We start from the raw sequence: 17205 nt of genomic DNA, 5'->3' as shown, positions 1-17205 counted from the left end.
CCTTCTATGCCGTCATGTTTGTCCATTGTACATTATACCGGTTTGCCGATTGATATGGTGTACATACGGTGTGCACGTCAAGATGACGGGTTAGACTTGAGTCACTTGACGTTTTGTGGAGAGTCTGGTGGACTTGACGGCATACGCGAGCCGCCGGGGCAAACGAGCCGCCTGCCGCTGCGTGCTGCCAGTCAAGTTATTCATTGAAATGGCGTAGGAGACTGGTCTGTTCCCCCCCCCCCCCCCCCCGGTTGGACCTTTTTGCCGCCATGGCCTATGAAGTCAAACGGAGCGTGAATCAACTTGAATGCTGTAAAGCTCCTGTGGCTGCGGCGAGGCAACTGGGTTGAAAACACCAAATTACTGATTTATGCGTCGTCGTTGAAGCATTGAGGACGATGTGGCATAGATATCGGTGAAGCCTCAGCTCTAATGAGCTTCATGCTAGCCCTGGTCGGTACGGTCGAATTGGCGCAGCTTTGTCGATATTGTTATTGCCCGCCATGAGGAGTCAATAGTTGTGTTGGAGCGCTGAATTATGTCAATCGAGTCCATCGTGCAGCCCCACAGCAGGCAGGCACCGCCAGGGCGACATCACCTTTCGGCGTCGTCAGTCTGATGTCCTTATCGCCATATGCAAGCTTATGTCAAGTCAACTACTTACACCTAGCTCAATGTTATCAGTCCAGATGTCGACAAAGACGGGCCGTCCGTCAGCTGCACTTGTGCCAGCCACAGCGCCCTTGAGACCGGATGGCATCTAACTAAAGATTAGCTTGAGGCTACAGTGGGTGCACCGCTCCGCACAGGGCCTTGGAGACGCATGCACCGAATGCTTGGCCCAACATTGGAACATTGACATGAAAGCGGCCCCACTTGCGTCTTCTCAGTGAATACCACAACCGTTCTCCTTGTGCTCGTTCGATTCGTCTTGACACACGGGACACGACGCAGCCAACACACACGACGTCGTGCGTCTCCCTTTACACGGCTCTCTTTTTTCTATAAAAAAACACAAAAAAAAAACTCTTCTTGCTCTTCATTCATGCTCAGCCCTGTCTTTGTGGAAATCTCTGCTTTTCTCATTCCCTGCGACTGAGCAAGACAAGAGGCGGCCAGGTCCAACCCACCGGAGCCGTCGTTGTCTCTCCTTCTGATCATACTCGTGCTCTTGCCCGAGGGTTGGCATCTGGCTCTCTTCAAGCCATGCCCGATCTCAACTCTGTCCCTCCGTCGCCGCATTCGCTCGCTCTCTCTCGTCAACAGTCGTCGCACCAAATGGCTCCTCCACTCTCGCATCCCATGGTGTCGTCGCCGTCCCAGTCCTCGTCCATCAATATTCTGCCGTCGAACCAGAATGCCGTGAGCCATTCTCACAGCCGTAGTGCCAGCTTGAGCCAGCCTCATGGAGCCTCGTCGTCCGCTTCGCCTCAGCTCATCGCTGCCCAGCCTTTGCAATCTCAACTGCCGCCGCTATCCGGTGATTCGTCTGTTGGGCCTGGCCCAGGACCGCTGAGGCACCCACGTCCGTTGACCGCGTCCGAGTTGCATATGCAGCTTGAGAAGGAGCAGGAGGCAGTAGTGCGTCTCATCCAAAGATTCGCCCGACCCTGGCGTGATTGTGGTCTAATTTGCTTTCTCTAGGTGAACCGATTGACGCGTGAACTTTCCCTCCTCCGGGCTGCTCAAAATGCGTCCGTGGTTTCCAACGCATCCTCAACGTCTGCCTCGGCCTCAGCTCACGATCCCATTACCGAATCCTCTCTCCTCTCCGGTTCGGGCTTTACCATCCCCACCGCTCGTCGACACCACCGCAATTCGTCGTCTGCTTCCCAGAATCACGGCTTGCAGCAGCTCGCGTCTTCGTACGAGGCCAGACACCCCGTGCCACGACCAGCACAGTCCATCCCGCTCTCTCGACAAAGCTCGCACTCACGAATCAGCCGTACCAACTCCCCTGGTCCTCAGCAAAGTGCATTGGATCCGTCGAGTTACTTCCACAGCCAGCGAGTTCCGCACGCGCCGTCCGTTGTTATGAGTTCAGTCGCCGCTACCCCTGGCAGCGGAAGCCTCACGGACCAAATGAGTCCAGGCCTTATGCCCGCAACCATGAGATATGAAGAAACTGCATTTTATAGAAACGAGCTCGAATCGGCCAAGAAGGAAAATGAAACACTAAAGAGACGCATTAGAGACTTGGAAAGAATGGTTCAGACTCGACGATCAACCGACGTTGCACGCCCTCGAAGCGACAGTGTCAGTACCACAGCCAGCGTCAGCATTGCTCCCTCGGGTGGTGTTAGCATTGCCGGTCCTCGTGATAGCCTTATTCCCCAACGACCGGAGCGCGAACGTGGTTTGACCTCACAAAGCGTTACCAGTGCTGCAGGCAGTGTTGCTGTAGGGGTGCCTGATGACGAGGTCAAGGTTGGAGAGAGTGCTGCGAGCTCCGGCTTAGTAGGGCAGCGGCAGCAGTAGACTCGATCATACAGATTCTTTGGGGGGGATGAGGTAGCCGTGCAGGGTGAGGCAGGATTTCAGGATTTCACGTACACGGGCATGGATTAATTGGAGGAGAATGGCGTTCACGGCAGCAACTTGGTGGGGGTATCAAGATTTTCTTTCAAGGGAGCCTCGAGACGTTTAGCACAACCATTCTTGTTATAATGGAAAACTTGTAAGCAAGCGACTGGTTGGGTTTGGTGATTTTCATTTGTATTCTGGTTTCCTCAAAAGGCCCGGCTGCCCGGCTAATGTTTTCGATTACCAGCACAGATACGCAACTCTATGGTACATTTCTCGTCGCCTGTTTTGACTGCTGATTTGCCGCCGTGGTTCCTGCCGCTTGTATATGCCGAAAATAAACGCTTTAATGCTTCGTAAACCCTTCCTTTCATCAAACTTGGTTAAGCCGTCAAGGCTTCCAACTAGCAAAATAACCCCCAAAACCTAACCTCCAACCTCAGTCTTGACACGGTATCACGAGAATCCACGCCATGGGTCGCTATTCATCCGGCGTAATGTTGCGAAGGATCCTATTGCCAAGCTTCCTTGCCTTAGCTAGCGGCCGTTCATCGCTGTCTTCGCTTGACCACTCCCCCTCGCGCTCGCGCTTCACGGGCCTACGCGGCGTGGCGATACCACGTTGGGGGTACTTCCTCGTAACAGGCCTCCGGATATAGTTCTCGTCGCTGCTGTCCTCGGGGGACGCTGCAGCACTTGTGTCAGGTTCTTGCTTCGGCGCGCCGTTTAAGAGCTGCTGGTCCGTCTGTGCGAGAAGCTCGGCAAGAGTCGTCTTGTCCTTCAAGTCGTCGATGAGCTTGAACGCGGCGGCCAGCGCGTTCCGGTACCGCTTCGACTCGTGCTGGCTGCCTTGTAGTTTCTGGTTGAGGTGCTTGCTGGACTCGTCCCTGCGGCGGGCTTCTTGCTCGGCGCGCTGCTCGGCCTCCTTGAGGGTGTCTGCGAGGGTGTCTAGCCTGCGTTCTTGTGCGTCCATGGCTTTGGTCTTCCGCTGGAGTTGTTCTTTGAGGGAGTCGACTTCTCGGTTGAGCCGCTTGATTTGGATTTCGGCGGATTTGGATTTCTGCCGGAAGAAGTCTTCCTTGTCCATTGTGTATTTGACTTTTTGCCAGAGGGGGCAATTTGCGGGTGGTTTGAGAGGTTCAGGCGGTTCTTGAGAGTCGGCTTGCGTTTTGTTGGGGGGAGTTGGTAGGGAGGAGACGGGGGGTTGGGGCCGTTTGGCGATTTTACGTCTCATGATGGATTGTGAAGTCTGACAATCAATTAACAGATATAGTTTAGATAAAAGATGAAATACTGGGCTTCGAAACATGCTGTTGAGAAGATGGGGAGTTGTGGCGGCTTGAGGAGAATCAACACCGGGCCGAGGAGTGAGGTTGGAGATGGGAGGTAGGATGGCATTTGATGCAGATGCCTTGATTGAATGCGGGAGGTGTTAAGGGGCAAAGCAATGATGAGTTGAGATGAAGGTGAGCAGACGATGAGAACAGCCGGCAGCCAGCGATTGAGAGTATAAGTATATGCAGCTACAGACTGATTTCACGCATGTATGGGACCGTTTCATGTCATCCCACGAGTTGCGTATACTTGTGTATACTTGCGTATATCCGGGTATATTTCTACGCCCTCATATCAACTACTCGAGGGGTTACAGTTTGTTTGGTAGTTTAGACATTGGCGGCCAAGTCTCTAGGCAAGGGCGGAAAGAGGCGAGTTTGCTGCTCATGTTTCGAACCATCTTCCTTGTCATCTTTCTTGCCATCCGTTTTCAAGATCGATTTGAGCGGTTTCTTCGGCGATTTGAGGATCGTTCCTTCAGCTGGTCCGAATTCTAAAACCGGGTCATTCTCCTAGTTCTAAAAGATTTCCTTGTATTCCTTGAACGTGTCGTGCAGATAAGTATGACCCCAATATAGTCGTGCGATAATTACGTAGGATCTGGCCGTAGCTGACATTACATTCATACGCTTCATTTGTTTAACGATGTTGTCGTTTGACGCCACCATTGTTGTGTCCCTCAAAGCGAGCATCTTGACCAAATCGTAGCCTTTTATTTCCTTCTGCAGCTCCGATGGCAAATTAGAAAATCGATCGAGATCATATAATACGGTATCGGTGGTGGTATAAGCGGCTGGAGATTGCGATGCGGTCTATATTGGTGTATATTTCACGGTAAGTAAATATATCAGTGTATCTTTTATAGCACGCAAATATATTCGCTAGGACAACAATAGGCGTGTTCGTATTCCTGTTTCGTCAGAGGTTGGCAACTTGTGGTATTGCTCAATCTTTCTATACATCATTTGCTGCGAACATTATTACAACATGCTCATGTCATATGAGTTGTGCAGCACACTTGGCAAGCGAGTCTATGCAGGGTTTTCCAGCTCGTGATGGTGGGCTCTGATGATTGAGTCTGTGTCATCGATTGCAAGAGGTCTAATATCAGCCATTTGCTTAATCTTGGCAGTTAGAATCTTGTATTGGTCGTCAGACATGCTCAGACCAAGTTGCTCAGAGCGGGACTTGATGGCATTCCAGCCCTGCATCACCGTCAGTAAATGGCTTCGAAATCATAACGGGGCAGCAACTCGGTGGGAAGCGTACAGAACAGACGTGTCGATGTGGGTTGCACCAGCCTCGCTGTCCAGTGTCATCAAACGATACAAGCATACAAGAATTTCTTGGTTGGAGCGGAACTTACAGCGCTGCATATGCATTGGCGATGGCACACCCGGTGTCGTTGTGGCTGTTTGTGGGTGAGTAGAAGCCATCAAGCATCATGCGGAGAGAGAGATGGCTCACAAATGGGTTTCAATATCGCAATTGACAACTCCACGAAGCGTACGCACCAGTTCAAACACTTGTCTAGGGGTAGCACATCCAACTGTATCAGCAACACGGACTCGATCCACGGCAATTGCGTCAACGGCCTTGTATAGTGAGAGCAGGTCGACTAGATCGGAACGGAACGAGTCCTCGGACGAGAATCGGACCTCTTTTCCTTGCGGTTCCGATGACGAGATCGACTCCGTCTACGCCTGTGGCTACCGCGGCCTTGGCGTCTTCTAGATTACATGGCACGTCCAAAGGCGGATGTTGGCGAGTGGACATGGCGAAAAGAGACGCAGGATATGCGTTGGCATACGAGTCAGGATCTTGGACTTGAGCCTGAGCTTGCTAATGGTCTCGCAGTCGATTCTTGACTGCTCCGAGGCGACGGGGGAGGTGAGTTCAATGTATTCGACGCCGAAATCTGAGAGATGGTCCTGGACTGACTGGTATGGCAACCTCTGCTGAGAAGATGGACGAGGTAATGAGCCATTGGTGTCTGCCGCGCACATGGTTGCTGCTGGTTGTGATGAGAACGGGGAGAATGGTAGAACGCAAGACAAAGGCAAGTCGACACGGTGCAATAGCTGTTTGGCCAAGATGAGGTTGACCATGTTTTGGTTTTGATGTTTCCCAATTGAGTCAATATGGAGATGAAAGGTTCAATGTTGTTACCAAAAGTCGGCTATGGGGTAGGGAGGTGGAAGTATTGACCTTGGCGGCCACCTGGATCGTGCCTTCCAATGCAACCTGGAAGGCCTGATCCAGATTTCTGCCGAGTACTCCAACTCGCGTAGCATCTGTGTCAGACAATGAGGGCCTAGAACATGATATTAGGTCCATAGTATCAGATGAACAGCCTGAGCTACTATTATTTTATCTACAGCCTCGTTGCATTGCGAGGCATGACGCCATTCTCGCTCCCGAAAAGGTGGCACTAGGACGTGGCACGAGTAGAATTTATGCCAGTGGAGTGGCTTTCACGTAATCCTACTTTATTCTTGCGGTGCATCACGAGTCAGAGCATAGATAATTCATTTATTATTTAAAGCATTGTAACTCGGGCTACATGGATTCCCTGGTATTATGCACTTGTATAGCAGTACTCATGTTTCGGGAGAATACCTGTTTTTCGCTCATGCACGGAGTAACAACTATGGCATTAATATAAGGGAATTGTTACAGAAGAAAGGTTGAAATGGCCCAGGTACTTGCGGTTAAAGTGGCAGAATCCAGCGTCGTTAACAGAGACAGTGTGACCAATCAGAAGTGGTAAAAGTCATGCCTTTGTAGCAATTCCCTAATATAATAATCTACCAGAGACGCCGAAATTGTCCCGTTCAACTTATGCTAGTCAATTGATACGTACAGTCATGCACACCTAGATTGTGCATAACAGGCATGCATTTTCGCCTCGCAAGATAGTTGTAAACAGAGGAGGTCAAAATTCGATAAATAGAAAGCCTTTCTCTGCTATTCCTTCCAAGTCCAACCCCGAATCCAAAACCCAGCAAAAACTTGATAGCTGCTCAACAAAAGCCGTTTAAGAATTTTGTCATTACCATCCATTGTCCTAAGTCAATTATTATTTTTTACTTAAATCCTGCCATCACAATGCAGTATCCTCTTCTCCTCGTCGCTGCTTTCGCGACCGCCTCAATCGCCGCCTCAATCGCCGCCCCAGCTGCAGGTCCCCCTGCGAGCACGCAGGGCAAGGAGGACGTAGCAAAGGAGGTCGGGAAGCTAGCAGAAGAGGCCTGTCCTCGCGATCAGTTGGTTTACAACGGCGGTAAAGGCCTTTTGCTGCGGAAAATAGAATGTAAATGCTACGCAAATAAGTGTTTACAGGGCGGCATAATTGAGCCAGCTAAACTTAAGGAATGCATTAACGACGCACGTATTAAAAGCAAAAAACCTGCGCGGTACCCTCAGGAGCCAGCAAAGGAGGCCTAGGAAATTATGCGCAGTTGAGCTTACGGATAGGTCCCGGTCAAGGGCCAAGGGCCGAGTCGAAGGCGAGACTGCGAACCGAGCCACACCGTGTTCAACCCGCCCGAGGCTCTAGAGTATGTTTCTCGTGTCTGTTTGCAATGAAACGGCTTTCTGATCAGTGATTTGGTCAAGAACTGCCCCGCCTGGGTTTGGGGTTATGGATTGATATCATGGAAAACGATTCAAGTGTGCAAGATTAGAGAATAGACTCCATCATTCATTCATTCACTCATTCCTCTATTCCGCCCGATGACCTAACCCAGAAGGGCAACTATCGGTGAACTAAACTACCCGTACCGTACCGTGGGCAAAAGCGCCGCCAGCAGAATTGATCAATAAGTAAAGTAGGAAGGAGCATCCTCCCAACAAAGGCAATGGCACCTGCGGCCCTGCTGTCTTACTCAATCTGCCTCCAAATAACGTCAACGTCTCATCGTGCCTTCTTTTGGGTTGCTTCTCATTTCATTTGCAATAACGGCTTCCATTCCTTCAGCCTTTGACTAGTCAATACATGCTGCTATCTGTTCCTAGTTCATGTTGGTGGTCTTCTCAATGTGTTGGCTTTTGGACTGGCTACGTACAGAGGTCTTGTGCCGTTGTCAATTCTCGGTTCAACATTGTAACCTTCCATTAGTTTTGGCCGTGTTCATACCACCCGTTCCTTCAACGCTTACATCTTTGGTAAACAACTGCTCTTTGGCAACGCAGCCCACGACCCTTGATTGTTTGTATATGACCAGACGTTGATATCACACGAAACCACCGTCCACCTTTACAGACAATTGCAATTCCTAGAAGCGAGGTTGGATACCGGCTGGGAAGCCCTCAACTTTTCCAACTCCGAGTATTCATCAGGATCCCCCGAGTCCCCAACGTTTGATTCGGACATGCTGGCATGATTGCTATTGTTCCGTACGCGGCTTCTGCTTTTGCCGCTGCAGCCATCTGAGCTGTATTCAGGGAGCTTCCCGACAAAGTCGGTCCATCGTTCTTCAGTCACTATCGGCGATGTCACCCAAGCTGCGGCACCGCTTTCATCAAGCAACCTGTCCAAACTAGGGAGAAGCGCACGCACAACCATGGCGTGGTGCTCGTCCAGCTTGGATGACGTGAATTTGGTATTCTCAACATACCATCCTGGATCGTCCAACATGCAAGTTGCTTCATAGAGCCGAAGCATTTCAATGGGCACCCTACTCGAGTCCACCGCGGCTTCGTATGCCATCCTGTGCCCGATGGCGAGGACCAGCTTTCGACATCGCGGAAGAAGCATTGCGTTGAACATGTCGTCACGATTGCTACCGTCTGTGCTCAAAATGGCCTTTGCCTGACATGCTGCTTCCTTCCAAACGCCGTACTCATGTTTAGCAAGCAGTGATGTCGGGTTTCTGGCTTTTGGTATGCTTTGTCGCCCAAGAAGAAGCTCCGAAACAAGTCCTATTTACCGTCTGCCTTAGCATGTTGCACAGTCCGACATTCAACGCCAATTGCACCTTCATGCTATACTTACGACTACACACAAGTGAAAAATCACCCTCGGCAATCAAATTTCCACGAAACGAAGATGCCAGCTCTGTAATCTGGTTGTGCGTATACAAGCCCTGCCAACCGCACCTGTCAGTCATCTCTGTCAAGACTGACTGGCCATCGATGGCTGCGGCCGTCTTAAAGATACAGGCAAGGCCATCGCGAAGCTGGGGCTGCTCTTCCCAGCAGAATTCCTCCCAAACTGTTGCTGCGTAGGCTTCTAGAACGGATGACAATGTCAATGCTACCAAGGCAGGGCCATGCTGTGAAGCAAAGTACGCCTTGGGCACTTTCTCACCCAACTTTGGACCTGCTGCGTGCTGACGCTGGCCGTATCTCCCCAACACGAAGGCTGTAACTCTAAGGATGGGAATAGATCCCATGGCCAAACACAATGCCCCGACTGTCAGGCGATGTACTTGGCGGGAAACTTCTCCGCGTAGGTCCTTGGCGGCGTTCAAAGTTCCCAGGAGCGCCGCCGGCTCTAGCCGGACATGATTAAACATGGTGATGCAATGATCAACGTATTTTGGGCCATTTCTACGGGGCAACAGGCGTGAACTTATCCCTGGAGCCATTTTGTCAGCGCCGCAAAGACGCACGATAAAGGGACGGATTCCTCTGTGTTCTCCATTCACAACGAGTTGCGCAAAGACAACCGCAATCCGGGGCATCCCAGCCTCCGGGGAGGTCGGGGGCATAGATTTTGCTGCCATTGGGTTTGGGGTATGCAAATCAAAGGATCCGTCGTGGTTGTAAGTGGCGGTAGTTTCCAGATTACTCGCATCGGAGCCACGAGCAACCTCGGTCAGCATGAACTCGCCAACGGATCGAAACTCCTGGAGCTCCAGGAGGACTTGACGCGTGTACGACGAACCCGGATGGTCCTCAGCGTATGCGGCGATAGTTCCCATGCAGAGGTTCCAGTGGGTGCTGAGAATCGTCGCGACGGCACTGTCAGCCGTCCCGAGGACTGTACTACGTTAACGGTAGCCAGCTTTTCTGCTGGTTCGTGCGCCTGACATGTATTACTTACAGTTTGTGTGGAAGTCGCGAAATTTGGGACTGAGTGTCGCAATGTCCTTGGTTGTCATTCCTACATGTTGGACAACACTTCTTGCTCGCTCGTGAGAAATTCGAATGTGCTCGGAGGGACTGCCGTCCTCGGGATAAGAACCAGCGCTCCAAATGGGAAGCTCGAGTAACTTTGTCGCGTAGTCCATGGTGCCTGCTTCGCTGTGGCATGGCAAATGCCGCGAGGTGCAAGGGAGACTATGTACGCATTGATATCCGACTGCTTCTGCAGATGTAGTCCGACAGTGCTGCGTGTTACACAAAGCCCTAGGTGGTCGCTACACGACTTTACTCAAAATTTGACAGGCGTGATCGAAAGCCGGTTTAGATGTGTTCTGGAATCTGAAGGCATTCATAGTCTTATCCAAAAGCTGCTTTTTAGCCGGTTTCAACTACTGCAGTCCCAACTGTGGTCGATATGGCTTTGTTGTCACAGCGTGCGTGGGTAAAAAAGATTCTTGGATACAAGTGGGCAAGTCGATGGTGATTTATTCCTTTGCGCCAAAATGCGGATGTTATATGCCTGTCAACTAACTGGTCACATTGAGACATTGCGTCGATGGCGAAAACTGCAAATTTGATAAGGAAAAATACGGAACTCAGTTCAAAGCACGGCGCGGATAATAACAATCACTAGACTCAAAACGTAATGGTATTTGAAAAGGGGACTCTGCTTTCCCCAGGTTTATCGGCGCTATCCCTGCATGTCAACCCAACAGTCCAAGCCAAACCAGGATCGGAGATAACTAACGACTAGGTACTACTGTGTACTTATTTAGTTTGCAAATTCATTGGCGCAATACATCTAAGCATATCTACCTAGGTATTTTGCGGGGTCGGCAATCCCGATGGTCTCGTCCGACACAAGCAGATGTTGCAACTGCTTCTCCTCCCGACGTTGCCGATTCCCCATCCGACACTGCAACCGAAACCATATTCCTCGTGCCACAATGGATGAGCAGAGCTCACATCGACGTCGTAGGACCCCGCAGGCATGTGTGACTTGGTACATCAACCAAACTGAATCATAGCTCCGTCGGCTCTATGGCTGACTTGGTTCGTTTTACTGGCACGTAGCTGACCGAGGAAGACAAAGTGCGCCCAAGCTGTCGCCATTGCGCATCTCGCGGGATACACTTGCATGGCCAAGCCCTGTTTTCGAAGGCCTTGCTCAGTCGGAAGAGAATGGTTCTGATAAGGCGTATAGTCACTGGATGTACGCCAGTACCGCCATTCGAATGGCTCAAATCATGAGACTAAACAAAGAGTATCACCAGAGTCACTCTTTAAAGGATCAGGAGATCCGCCGTCGAACCTTTTGGGCTTGCGTCTTGGTAGATAAACTACTGGCGTATTCCCTCGGACGTAGGAATACTGCCGTATCTTATCACGACCATCTGGCACTGGGGTGACATGTCAGCCCTGAACACTTGCAATCATCGTTTTGTATACAAAATAGCACCCACAGATCCTGCCAGCCCGTTTCACCAGCGACACGACGGAAGGTCATTGGACTGCCGCGAGCCAGTGGCTTCATACACTGCGAGCAATGGGGCCATGTATCGGGCAGCATATCTAGGAGACGTGGACCGGTCTCTTGTTGCCGAGGCGGCAGTGCCGTCTTCGAGCCCCGAGTCGTCCACGTTTCGACCGCGGCCTGGTGATGGCTTCATTTCTTTGCACGCAGCTTCCAGTTTATCGCGGCTTTTGGCGAGCGATGCCTCTGTCGAGCCGGAGAGGCTTCAGACTGTGTGGACGCAGTTTGCAACCGGCTGGCCTTAGGACTTTGTCAGTGAGAATCTGTATGGAACCCTGCAAAGCTAATGCGGCCAGTTGCATCGGGTTACATGTCTATATTTGTAGAGTTGAAACACGGGGACGCCATTGTATGTCGGCTCATCGGATCTTGGGGCTTCTTGGAGTAACTCCGTGGTAAGAAACAAGAGGTCTACAAAGCAGTGGAAACTAGGAAACTATCTAATTCCTAACCCCTGGTATGCTTCGCCAGGCATACTTCCACGAAACACATGCTGATAAGGGAACAAGAGAATACATCTCTTCGAGGTCACAACGATGCTGGGGCTTCCATTCGTTGGGTAAGTGTTTGTCTGAGGAATAGCCAACGCAGGCATATGTTCTCTAACGGGAACAGGTCCTGGCAATGCCAGAGAACTCAACGTTCAACCAGACTCCATCGTGATGGAGGGTACTTCCGCAGGCGGCCATATCAGTGCGCCAGCAACTTTCTCGCGAGGATATGGTCAGAAGCTGGGCCAAGCTGGTGTCAAGAGTAAGCGCAAGGCGATACACCGGGGTACTACGTCCCCTTATGCACATGCTAGGTATTTAGAAAGCACAAGAGTACATAGACGCCAGTGAGGTTTGTAGAGTTCATGGGGCTTAGGTGCACGGGAAGAAGGCATGGCCGTAATGCTCATCGAGAGGGAGCGGCGGAGATGAAGATTGTAAAACATTCTTGTGAAAATACTGGTCATGGCCGCATCATTCCCCCGCATGAGCAATCCCCTCAAAACGCTCCTTTTTTCTCAATCAGATACATGTAATCCGCTTATAACCTGGCCAAAAGAGGTGATGCCAAGGTAAGGACCTCATTCGCAACACCCCAGCTGATCTCGTATCCACGGCCGCCGGCACCATATGCATGAATCACAGAACAGTTCATGTCCTTATTTGGGTGAGGAATCCGTCGCTCTTCGATCTCTATTCTCATTCCTCCATGACGCGTGGGGCGTCTTCCCACAATGTCTGAAATGACACTAACCTCTTTAATCGTCTTTTTGGGGCGGATTTTGTCATCTCCGTGGGATAGCGGCTCTAGTTTGAGTCCCTCTTCCAATAGTTTCTTTCGGGTTGGCACACACGGTGTGTGTCGCCAATCATCCGGTTCTTTCGTCCCGCCAACAATAGTGCCGCCGTTGAAGAACCTAGGGATCAAGAAGCTCCAGCTACCATCTTTGTATTGTCTGGTGACGGTTTTATGCACATCAACGAGATCAGTCACAACAGTTTGGCCTATGCAAAGATTTGCAAGTATCAGTGTACATCATCGCCATGCTCCGAACGTTCAGGGGAGGCCCATACCTCTCGTTGGGAAACATGTCGGGTCCCCAAAGCCGGCGCCGCTTGCATTTATGACAAACGCTACGTTGTCCGCCAGGCTGAATGCCTCCCACTCGCTTCTCAGGTCCTTCTGCATGGTCTTGCCGCCGCGGAGCACGAATTTCCGCAACAAGGTTTCGCAGTACACTGGTGAGTTGATGCAAAACGTTTCGTACTCGTACCCAAGCGCAATGCCTTCAGGTAGCTCGGGCTTTGCGTATTTCTTGAATCCCGGAAGCCCGGTTTCCTTTTTGAAGCTCGCTGCTTCCTGCTGTTGATAGGCTTGATCGGGAGCCTCGAGGTACTCGACGCCGAGTGTCCGGGTCACTCCCGACGCTGGCTCCTCGGCAGCCAGCCGATCGAATTCTGCGACTGTCCGCTTGAGCCACTTTGCTTCTTCTTGCAGCTGGGACGTTGTCGCCGGGATGGGACGAACATGGGCGCCCGCCCACATGGAGGCGTAATCAACCGAGTGTTGATGGGGGGCTCCTGGAATCGAACCCGGCCATTCTCGGGCCACCAGGAGAATCTGGGGTAGATCGGGGCCCATGGTCTCTTTCAATGTTCGCTGCAAGTTTACGGCAGTCGAGAGACCGATGACGCCGGCGCTAGATGTGCCTTGTTAGTTTGGCAGGCGCTTCGCTGGTCCCGTGATGCTACTTTACCCGATGATGATGATTGTTGGGATTGGAGCCGGAGCCATGGTTGCAGTCTTGCAGATGTCGCTGCAATATGTTGAGCGGATGGACGACCAGCAATCTAGGTTTTGTGTAGGCCTCGCTCAGTTAAGGAAGAATCTCTGTCCTTTTCAAGATGGATTACAAGGGACCGCACCGCTTTTAAATGCAAGATGCTCCGATGTTGCCATGAAGGTGACTTGTGAGGCTATCGAGCTTATTCCGACGTCGACCCCACTCGCGCGGATAACCCGAATGCCGATGCCGTGATCTGGAAGGTGCAACCCCGAGGTAGCACGACATATGCATGGATGTTTTTTATTCTTTGGCAAGAGTATTGTCTTTGTACTCGTTGAATTGAGAGGCGACCTAATGCCATATCTAAATACGAAAAAATACATATCAAGTACACCACCAGTATCGATCCTTGATACGCATTCAGTCCCGTTTCAAGGCTTCCACCGGAAGCCTGGATGTTTCCAGTCCAAATCCTCGATTTCCTCTTGTGACAGACCTCTGAGTTCCTCATCAGCATCGCGCGTGGCGCGTTTCTTGTTATCAGATCTCATCCACAAGTGTGTCAGCAACGCGACAATAAAAATCGTGCCCGCGGCAGCCAGATTCAGCCCGTTGCCGATGTGATAATTCGGAGCGTCCCACGGTAGAAAGGCCCAGCTGCTAAGCAGCCCTCCAATATTTCCAAACATCACATTAGCTCCGATGGCTGAGCTTCGGGCCGTGTCGCTGACAACATTCGCAGACACCTGGGCACTGCACATGGCACCATTGGTAAAGGTTGACATGGCGATGATAAACGTTGCTGCGTACCGGACAGACGACGCCGTGGATCCGAGGAACATGCAATACCCGACCATGACCAATGGGGCCGATAGCGTGATGAAGATTTGTCGCCGGTCCATTCGCCAGCTTAACAGGGGGAAGGGAATCATGAACACGGCCCCTACGAGGTACGGCGGCGCGGTTAGTAACTGCTGCTGAATGGTACTCTTTGATCCGTAAATTGTCCTGACGATAGTCGGGAGAAAGAAGGCGAAGCTTTGTACGGTGATGTTGTTGAGAAGAAAGATGAATGATGTGCTCAGGGTGACGGGGCTGAGGATTCCGCGAACGAGCTTCTTCGTGGCAATTTTATCCAACACAGCCGTCTGGCCAACCCGCTCCGACTTGACACGAGCCGTAGCCATCTCTTTCTCTTCCGGTGTAAGCCAGCGTGCCGTCTCCGGTCGGTCCGTGAGGGTGAAGAGCGCAACGAGGCCCAGACCAATGGTGATGATGCCCTCAATAGCAAATATCATGCGCCACCTATGCAAGTTGGCAAAGCTGTCCAGATTCAGGATCGCCGAGGCAAGAAGCCCGCCAAACGCGCCGGCAAGGGGGGCCATGATGATGTAAAGCGCCAAGCGGAATGCAAGCTCTGACCTGCGATACCACCTTGACAGATAGTATGCGCAGCCTGGCAGCATGCCGGCTTCAAAGACACCCAGGAGGAACCGCACGCCTGCCATTTGGGCGAAGTTGTGGACGTATGCCGTGGCAACTGAAGCTATACCGAACAGCACAGTCGCAAGCGGAAGAAACCACCCCGGCCCCATGTATTTGCAGAGAAGATTGGCGGGGATTTCAAAAAGAATATACGATATGTAGAAAATTGATATGATTTCGTTGTAGTTGTAACCTGTAAATCCGAGTTCGGCCTCTAGCCCTGCAATTTTTGCGTTGCCTATACAACAAAATCAGCTTCTTTTGCCCAGGTATCAAGGCTAAATTCTTATTCAATCTTGATGTAGTAGGGCCCTTGGCCCCAGCATCATAGCTGGTACTCTGTCACTGGTGTCTTTTTGCAAACACATACCCATGTTTGTTCGATCAATGAAGCAAAAGAGGTACAGGACGGCCACGGTCGGAATGATATATAAATCAATCTTTAGTCGAAGCTTCCTTTCAGCAACCGGGTCGAACAGAATCAGTGATTCTCCATATCTGCTTTATACGTCAGAACCATCCACCACGGAGGCCGTTTCCCGGCGAAAAGCTCCTGTGCGGCCGTTGCGTAACTGCCTCTGTCAATGCGGCGGAAAACTTACTCATTTGTTGCAACCTCACCACGCTCCGCGGCCTTTTCAGACGTCGCAGAACTGAGGCCTTGGTCTCTATCCGCGCCCTGGCTGTCATACCCGGACATGGTTGTCTCTATGTGCCCGGCGTGGTCGTCGGGCTTTTCGGTAGCCATTGTCCTAGCGGGTGGACTAAGACGTTGAAGAAACAACAAGCTCGTTCAACAGTAGGTACTATACCGACACAGAGGAATGCGTCTACAGAGAAGTGTTGTTCAGGAACAAAGCAAATTCCATCTATGGGATGAGTACTCAGGCGAGATGGCCGGAGACGGGGGCGACTGTCGAAATATGAATGGATGAGTTCAGATCATCAACCGCCAAGTTCTACACATTTCCAATGTTTCGGGAACCTTGTCCGCCAAGTAGCCTTCAAAAAAGAAGAGGCACACCAACGGTTACGACCCAGATAAAGCCTCATATTGTCAGTTAGGCTCGGGGTTCGGGTGGAGTTCCGACAAGCCAGAGCTGTAGAACAAGGGTTTGCAATTTGCTGTCACAGGGAGAGCCTTGATCTGGCCAGAAGAGTAAAGTCCAGACGATTATTCGCCATCAGCCTCTTGCTGATTCTGGAGGCACACCATCAATAAAGAGTTGGTAGTACCCCGTATGGTTCCCTGTGAACCAGGATCGACTGCTCCACCAAATTAAGTGTTCGGAACTAGACAAGGGTGGTTTTACGCGGGGAAAGGACTGTATGTAGTAGTACAATGCGTGTCGATCAAGTCCATCGGAAAGATGTATCTGCTTCCGAAAGCAATGGGATTGAAATGAGGAAGCGAGGGTGATCCTGCAGCCTTGGCGTTGGACGCGGCAGGATGACTAGCGGTCTTCCTTCTTCTGCGCCATCCCGCCGGCTGAGATGATGTTTTTGAGACATGAGCTGGTCTGTCTTAGCATCTGGAGTTGATGACCAAGACACTTTATGGGCACGGATGACGGGTCAACGTTGTCCTTCAGAGACAGGCCAGAAGACACCAAATCCGTCCCGCTTCTATCCCGTCTGGCGTTACGTTCCGCGACAAAGGACTTGTAGAAGTAGTTAATGAATGGAGACACAACACAGTCCAGCCCCAAGTGGACCGGTCGATCGACATCGTCGTCGTCGTCGTCGTGACTCGTCATCATCGGCGGTGTAAACAAGAGCAGCTGTATAGCACTGCGGAATGGCTACTGATGTCTCCAGTTCTAGTGGATGAGCGCCGTCAAGATTCGATAGGTTTCCTGGGTCTCTTCTGTTTGCGGTAGCTTGGCTCCGTGCTCAGCACCCCTGTGGCACTACTAATTGAGCCTTCATGGCTGGCCAAGCCTGATGCATATGTATGTAC

The 17205-nt window shown here is 51.3% G+C and overlaps 7 protein-coding genes across 7 annotated transcripts; 2 read left to right on the top strand and 5 right to left on the bottom strand.

The window, feature by feature from the left end:
* Positions 1–1206: 1206 nt before the first annotated feature.
* Positions 1207–2478, top strand: MAA_02316 (uncharacterized protein; the record flags this gene model as incomplete). Its single annotated transcript, XM_007820314.1, has 2 exons — positions 1207–1581; positions 1645–2478. 2 exons carry the CDS (start codon positions 1207–1209, stop codon positions 2476–2478), a joined length of 1209 nt encoding a protein of 402 aa, XP_007818505.1.
* Positions 2479–3004: 526 nt separating this feature from the next.
* On the bottom strand, positions 3005–3757 carry MAA_02317 (Tropomyosin; the record flags this gene model as incomplete). The annotated part of the gene is made up of 1 exon (XM_007820315.1): positions 3005–3757. The coding sequence occupies one exon, from the start codon at positions 3755–3757 to the stop codon at positions 3005–3007; it is 753 nt and encodes a 250-aa protein (XP_007818506.1).
* A 1132-nt stretch (positions 3758–4889) lies between these two features.
* On the bottom strand, positions 4890–5864 carry MAA_10699 (methyltransferase; the record flags this gene model as incomplete). Its single annotated transcript, XM_011412417.1, has 5 exons — positions 4890–5063; positions 5133–5163; positions 5225–5269; positions 5326–5518; positions 5669–5864. The coding sequence occupies 5 exons, from the start codon at positions 5862–5864 to the stop codon at positions 4890–4892; spliced, it is 639 nt and encodes a 212-aa protein (XP_011410719.1).
* Positions 5865–6966: 1102 nt separating this feature from the next.
* On the top strand, positions 6967–7305 carry MAA_02318 (uncharacterized protein; the record flags this gene model as incomplete). Its single annotated transcript, XM_007820316.1, has 1 exon — positions 6967–7305. One exon carries the CDS (start codon positions 6967–6969, stop codon positions 7303–7305), a length of 339 nt encoding a protein of 112 aa, XP_007818507.1.
* An 811-nt stretch (positions 7306–8116) lies between these two features.
* Positions 8117–10094, bottom strand: MAA_02319 (Acyl-CoA dehydrogenase/oxidase; the record flags this gene model as incomplete). Its single annotated transcript, XM_007820317.1, has 3 exons — positions 8117–8781; positions 8855–9844; positions 9908–10094. 3 exons carry the CDS (start codon positions 10092–10094, stop codon positions 8117–8119), a joined length of 1842 nt encoding a protein of 613 aa, XP_007818508.1.
* Positions 10095–12514: 2420 nt separating this feature from the next.
* On the bottom strand, positions 12515–13768 carry MAA_02320 (uncharacterized protein; the record flags this gene model as incomplete). Its single annotated transcript, XM_007820318.1, has 3 exons — positions 12515–12978; positions 13048–13673; positions 13731–13768. 3 exons carry the CDS (start codon positions 13766–13768, stop codon positions 12515–12517), a joined length of 1128 nt encoding a protein of 375 aa, XP_007818509.1.
* A 423-nt stretch (positions 13769–14191) lies between these two features.
* MAA_02321 (Major facilitator superfamily domain, general substrate transporter) lies at positions 14192–15993 on the bottom strand (the record flags this gene model as incomplete). Its single annotated transcript, XM_007820319.1, has 3 exons — positions 14192–15306; positions 15616–15743; positions 15848–15993. 3 exons carry the CDS (start codon positions 15991–15993, stop codon positions 14192–14194), a joined length of 1389 nt encoding a protein of 462 aa, XP_007818510.1.
* Between the last annotated feature and the right edge of the window lie 1212 nt (positions 15994–17205).

The sequence above is a fragment of the Metarhizium robertsii genome, assembly GCF_000187425.2.
Source record: "Metarhizium robertsii ARSEF 23 chromosome Unknown MAA_Scf_1, whole genome shotgun sequence".
NCBI lineage: Eukaryota > Fungi > Ascomycota > Sordariomycetes > Hypocreales > Clavicipitaceae > Metarhizium > Metarhizium robertsii.
The sequence above is the reverse complement of the archived record's forward strand: the minus strand, read 5'-3'. Positions and strand labels throughout refer to the sequence as shown.